The sequence below is a fragment of the Topomyia yanbarensis genome, chromosome 3 (genome assembly GCF_030247195.1).
Source record: "Topomyia yanbarensis strain Yona2022 chromosome 3, ASM3024719v1, whole genome shotgun sequence".
NCBI lineage: Eukaryota > Metazoa > Arthropoda > Insecta > Diptera > Culicidae > Topomyia > Topomyia yanbarensis.
Genome location: NC_080672.1, coordinates 203,480,936 through 203,487,787, shown reverse-complemented (window position 1 = coordinate 203,487,787; position 6,852 = coordinate 203,480,936). Strand labels below are relative to the sequence as shown.

Below are 6,852 nucleotides of genomic sequence, written 5' to 3'. Positions count from 1 at the left end.
CTCGAGGAGAGGTACGAGAACAAACGACACGCCATCGACTGTCATATTCACGGCCTTTTGAATCTAACCAAAATGTCTAAGGAAACAAATGGCGAGCTCAGGAAACTGATAGATGAGTGCACAAGGCACGTCGAGAGTCTGAAGTTTTTAGAGCAACCTTTCACCGGAGTGTCGGAACAAATAGTGGTCCACTTGCTTGCAGTAGCATTGGATAAAGAAACTCGAAGACGCTGGGAATCCACTGTGAAGCATGGGGAACTTCCTGGATATGACATGATGCTGAATGATCCGCAACTCAAGTCAAACCTATGAATGTTCAGAGTAAGGCATCTTTCGCCAAATCACATGCATCTACTGCATCCGCTGAATCCGAGTACAAATGCGACTTCTGTGGCAAGGGCCACCTAAACTACACTTGTCCAGAATTCAAAGCGCTTCCCTTACAGCAACGATTGTCTAAGGTTCGAGAACGAAACACTTGTTTTAATTGCCTCAGGAAAGGCCATCGCAGTAGAGATTGCCCTTCCGATAAAACATGCTTCAAATGCAATAGGAAGCATCACAGTCTACTCCACGCGGAAGAAAAAACAAGTTCTCCAGTAACAAAGGAGAGAAGTTCATCCAGAGAAGCTGATACTCAAACAGTTAAGAAACCGACGCAAGAAGCAAATCATCAGGAACAAACACAACTTACTGCTGCCACCTGTTCGAGTGTACTTCCAATACAGCATATACTTCTTCTCACAGCCGTTGTAGAGGTGATGGACAAAAACTACAAACCCCACCCGTGCAGAATTTTATTGGATAGTGGATCCCAAGCCAATCTGATTTCGCGGTCCATGATAAATGCATTAGGATTGCAGCAGTTTCCATTAAAGGTAACCGTAAAGGGAGTAAATAGCACGAAGAGCCATTCGTCAATGAGCAGCATAGTCCAAATCCGATCTAAATATTCAGACTTCAGAGCGAGTCTTCAATGTTTGGTGACGGACAACGTGACGGCAGACTTGCCCACTTCAAGCTTCGATGTTAGTAACTGGGTGCTTCCAACAGGTGTTCAACTCGCCGATCCGACGTTCCATCAAACTGGCAAAATAGATATGTTGATTGGAAGCCAGTGGTTCCTGAAATTGCTATTGCCAGGAGAGATAACATTAGCCGAAAATCTTCCCGTACTTAAAGAGACTCAATTCGGTTGGGTCCTGGGTGGCAGCTATGGAGGCGAGACAACATCTAACTACATAGTACATTCACATGCTGCAACGTTTGATGATTTGGATCAGCTTATCCGTCGGTTTTGGGAGGTCGAAGAAGTTTCCAACGATGCACATGGTTCCAATGAAGAAGAAGAATGCGAGCAGCATTTCCTAAACACTCATCGACGAGATGCTTCTGGCAGATACATTGTTCAGTTGCCTCTCAAGGATTGTTTTAATGAGCTTGGCAACTCCAGAGCCATGGCGCTACGAAGATTCTACGCATTGGAGAGAAGGTTGAATCAGCATCCTGATTTGAAGCAGCAATACTCAGAGTTCATGAGTGAGTACGAAGATCTTGGACACTGCAAAGAGATCAATGAATTCAACGATCCACCACATATAAGCAAATGGTACCTACCTCATCATGCTATTATTCGACCGTCAAATACAACCACTAAGTGTCGTGTCGTATTCGACGCTTCTGCAAAGGTGTTCGGCCTCTCCCTGAATGATGTCATGAAGATAGGTACTATTATTCAGAGCGACTTGCAATCAATCATCCTACGCTTCCGTGAACCTCGCTATGTTTTGACTACAGACATAGCGAAAATGTATAGGCAGATTGTTGTTGACGACTGCCACACTCCGTTGCAAAGAATATTCTGGCGGAAAGATTCATCGAGCGTCGTGCGTGTATTGGAATTAACAACGGTTACATACGGCACGGCATCTGCACCCTTTTTGGTCACAAGGGCCCTTAAGCAGCTGTCCATCGACGAACGAGATAAGTTTCCTATGGTAGCGGATATAGTCGACAAAAATTTCTACGTCGATAATGGCTTGTTTGGATACGACGACTTATCACAAGCACGCGATGCGCAAAACCAATTGATTCACTTGCTGAAGGCCGGTGGATTCCATTTGCACAAATGGTCATCGAATAGTTTAGAGCTGTTGGAGACCATTCCTGAAGCGGATCGAGAGCAGCTAGTAAGTTTTGAAGAATCCGGAGCCAACGAAGTCATTAAAATGCTTGGATTAATGTGGAATCCTTCAACGGACGAGCTGCTGTTCGTATCAATGCCCACCTGTGATATAGAAACGCCAACCAAACGACAAGTTTTATCCTTGATAGCCAGAATGTTTGATCCTTTGGGGTTGGTGTCTCCAGTAGTTATCATTGGCAAACTTCTTATGCAGCAAACCTGGAAGGAAAACATTGATTGGGATGAACAAATTACAGGAGAGTTGTTGAAAAATTGGAAATACTTCCTTGTCGCTATCGCCGGAATCAATCAACGGCACATACCACGTCAAGTACTGGTGACCAATGCTGCTCACTTTGAGCTGCATGGCTTTGCGGATGCTTCTCAAGGTGCATTAGGAGCCTGTTTCTACATTCGATCCGTGATCCCTGGTCTGGATGCCGTAGTTAAACTACTTTGTGGGAAATCGAAAGTAGTTCCAAAGGCAGCTCTCACAATTCCTCGCAAGGAACTAGCGGCTGCGTTACTGCTGCATCGTCTCGTGCAAAAAATTATTTCTTCCTCGAATTTGCTTTTCAGTGCAATCGTGTTGTGGTCTGACAGCCAAGTGGTTCTCGCATGGTTGAAGAAAAATCCCAGCCTACTAGAAATTTTCGTGCGAAACAGAGTATGTGAAATTATCTCTACTGAGAATCAATTTGAATGGAGATACGTAAAAACTTCCGAGAATCCAGCCGATGTGGTTTCTCGGGGTCAATCAGCCATTAAGTTAGCAACGAACAATTTATGGTGGAGTGGTTCATTGTTCTTGAAAAGTGATCCTTACGAGATTGAAACTCCTACCCAACTATGCGATGATGATATTCCAGAAATGAAGTGTGTTGCCGTGGTGCATACGGTTGCGCGTTATGAAAAATTACCAGTTTTCCAAAAATTTGAATCTTTTCGTAAATTACAAAGAGTTATTGCATATGTTCTACGATTCTGCAAGAACGCGAAGGAGAAATCAGCGGAAACCCGTATCCTGAAAAAATACCCTACTATGACCGAGATGAACGAATCCATGAAGGTGATTGTTAGAGTGATTCAGTATCAAGAATTTGCAGATGAGATAGCCCGTTTGAAATCAGGTGTGCAATGCAAGAGATTGTACAATTTGAATCCTGTTATCGACGAAGAGATGCTAAGAGTTGGCGGTCGACTTCGACATTCCCAACTACCATTTTCCAGCAAACACCAGTGGATTTTACCAAATCGCAATAATGTAGTTGACAGTCTAATTAATGCACTTCACCGTGAGAATCTGCATATAGGTCCTACCGCTCTTCTAGCGACTCTTCGGCGTCAGTTTTGGGTTCCGAATGGTCGTTCTGCTGTGCGTAAGATCACTCGTAGCTGTGTCCAGTGCTTTAAGACCAAACCGACAACGGTAGGTCAGTTCATGGGTGACCTGCCAGCCAGTCGTTGTGAACGAGCACCAGCTTTTCAAAAGGTTGGACTCGATTATGCTGGTCCTATTCTTTTGAAGCAACCTGGACGAAAGGCAGTTGCTGTTAAGGGGTACATTTGTATCTTTGTGTGTATGGTGACCAAGGGTATTCATCTGGAGGCAGTCGAAAGCCTATCAACCGATTCATTCATCGCAGCGTTACACCGGTTCGTATCCCGACGAGGAGTACCAGAGGACATGTTCTCTGACAATGGGACCAACTTCGTTGGTGCAAAGAACCAACTGCATGAATTGTACCAAATGTTTAAACAGCAGTTAACGGAAAGGAAGCTGTTTGAATTTTGTCAACCTAGAAAAATTAACTGGAAAATGATTCCACCAAGTGCTCCTCACATGGGGGGAATATGGGAGGCAGGTGTAAAGAGTGCCAAATCCGTACTTAAAAGAATATGCCATACTACTACCCTTAACATGGTAGAGTTCTCTACACTTCTCTGTCAAATTGAAGCTGTTCTAAACTCTCGGCCTCTTTATGCTCATTCCGATGATCCAGCTGATCCTGAACCGCTTACTCCGGGACATTTTATGATCGACCGTCCATTAACGTCCATACCGGAGCCAACATATGAAGAGATTCCAGTGAATAGACTTTCTCGTTGGCAATATGTCCAGCAACTTCGACAAAACTTTTGGAAACGATGGTCCCGAGAGTACCTTATGGAATTGCAGACCAGAACCAAATGGACAAAGAGGACATGCAATATTGCACCAGGCATGGTGGTAATAATTAAAGAAGATAATTTACCACCACAATCTTGGAAAGTTGGAAGAGTTGAGCAAACTTTCCCTGCTGAAGACGGTCTGGTACGAGTAGTGGATTTGCGTACAAAAACAGGAATCCTACGACGTCCAATTCACAAACTAGCTTTGCTCCCGATTCTTGACAACGCTGAATCTTCAAGTTCTTCAGGCAGGTTTTTCAAATCATCTCGGGGGGAGGATGTTCGAGCCGACATCTCGAATGAACGGTGTAATAAAAATTGATGCACCCCTTGCGTGTCTACCGTAATGATGACAGCAACGCGACAACCCCTTGGTGGGCAAAAACAAGCGCGCGAATTTTACGCGCGCGACCGATGGCGTTTTTTTTGTGTTAAATAGAGCAGAGTAAGAGCAGAAATCATCAGTCTAATTCTAGCTTTCAACATGTACAGATCAAAGGTTAAGTAAATGTGAAAAGTACCCTGAAAGTTTTATTAAGTGCTAGTGCTCCTTTCGGTTCAAGTGTCCGCCCAGAATTCTACGGAAATTGTCCCTTGCGTGTATACAGTCCACTGAGCGAACACTAGGCTACTACCGGAGGTTTATAAAAGATTTTGCCAAGGTGGTAAAACCAATGACTAAACTATTGAGGAAAGATACTGAGTTCAGAATAACGAACGAAATCGAAGAATATTTTCATAAATGCAAAAAGATTCTTGCCATGGACCTTGTGTTAATGTACCCAGACTTTACTAAAGAATTTACATTAACAAAAGATGCGAGCGACTATGCTATAGGAGCCGTTCTCTCCCAGGGACCAATCGGCAAAGATAGACCGATTGCATACGCCTCACGTACTCTAAGCAAAACAGAAGAGAACTATTGCACTATAGAAAAAGAGCTATTGGCAATCGTGTGAGCCGTGAAACATTTTCGACCATACTTGTATGGGAGAAAATTTAAATTAGTAACGGATCACCAACCATTGACCAATTCCCTAACAGTAAGATCGTTCGTTGGAAACTTGATATAGGCGAGTTTGACTACGAAATTATGTACAAACCCGGTAAGCAAAATGTCGTTGCCGACGCTCTTTCAAGAATAAATCCTACAATAGAAAACCAGATAATAAACGCAAACTCTCAAGATAGCATAGAGGTAGAACCATCCTCAAGCGAAAGCGACGACCTGGGAACAATTCATTCGGCAGACACGAGCGACGACTATTTTATACCATGCACTGAAAAATCCATTAATTCTTTTAGGAACCAAATAATTTTAAAAATTGGTCCCAAAGAGATAACATCCTAGGAGCAAATATTTCCTAAGTATCATCGTCACATAATAACAAAATAAGATTATACAGAAAAAGATATAATTGACATCTTCAAACAAATTTCTTAACACCAAAGGTTCAAACTGTCTGAAAATGCCAATTTCACTCATCCAAATGGTTCAAAAAACATACAGAAAATACTTTTCAATTAATAAAACATATAAGATTCTCATTTCAGAATTACTCCTAGAAGGCATAAGGATGGAAGACCAGAAAGACGAAATTATCCGAGAAACCCATAACTATGGCCATAGAGGCACAAAGGAAAATAAAAACCAAATATTACAAAAATTCTTTTTTCCACAGCTCGACAGAAAACTTAAAATTTTCGTAAGCACCTGTGATATTTGCAAAAAAGCAAAATATGACAGATCACCGCCAAAATTAATTAGAAAAAGTACTTTCGGCAAAACCCCGTTTGATAGAGTCCACATCGACGTCTTTTTCTTACAAGGTCAAAAGTGGTTAACTATAGTAGATTCCTTCTCTAAATTTGCAAACGCAATTCATTTGCAAGCAAGAACAATAATCGACATGAAAAACGCCATAACTGATCATATACGCCAATTTGGAAGACCGAATACTATAGTCAGCGACCAAGAACCTTCTTTCCTCAACAGTCTCTACGCATCGCTCGATCGAGATAGAAGTGTTTTGTTTTCGGTCTGTTGGAAAAAGAACAGTGCAGTAATCCGCGTTCAAGGTTATTTTGCCATTCTCTGCCTCTTCGAGGTTTGGACTTTTATTCTTTTGTGCGTGTGTTAACCGTTAGGCCACATTCCTCAACCTTTTGTTCGTAAAGCGAGGATTGAACAATAACCAGCTATTTAAGCTGGACTGGTGCGTCGTGGGAAACGAGTATACAGATAAGTGAAATCTACCTTTTTGATACATTTACGGATTTTTCCCGTCTGCGCGGGTGCTGACCCCGTGCATTGACGGTGTCGATGGCTTCCTCCCCGGATGGCCAAATGGAGATCGAGTCGACTCCTAAGGCTCTCCCCCGACCCAAACAATATCCAGAGCTCTCGACCGGTCCCTTTGTGGTCTTCTTTCGGCCCAAAACAAAATCGCTGAATCTATTACAGATTTCAAAAGACCTGACGGAACGGTTCTCGG

The 6,852-nt window shown here is 42.8% G+C and overlaps 1 protein-coding gene across 1 annotated transcript in view; it reads left to right on the top strand.

Moving 5' to 3' along the window:
• Positions 1–308: 308 nt before the first annotated feature.
• Positions 309–6,852, top strand: part of LOC131687569 (uncharacterized) — a 50,897-nt gene continuing 44,353 nt past the window's right edge. Inside the window, exon 1 of the mRNA XM_058971658.1 lies at positions 309–4,274. Within this exon, the coding sequence (XP_058827641.1) occupies positions 309–4,274 (3,966 nt within the window). The remainder of the gene's footprint in view (positions 4,275–6,852) is intronic.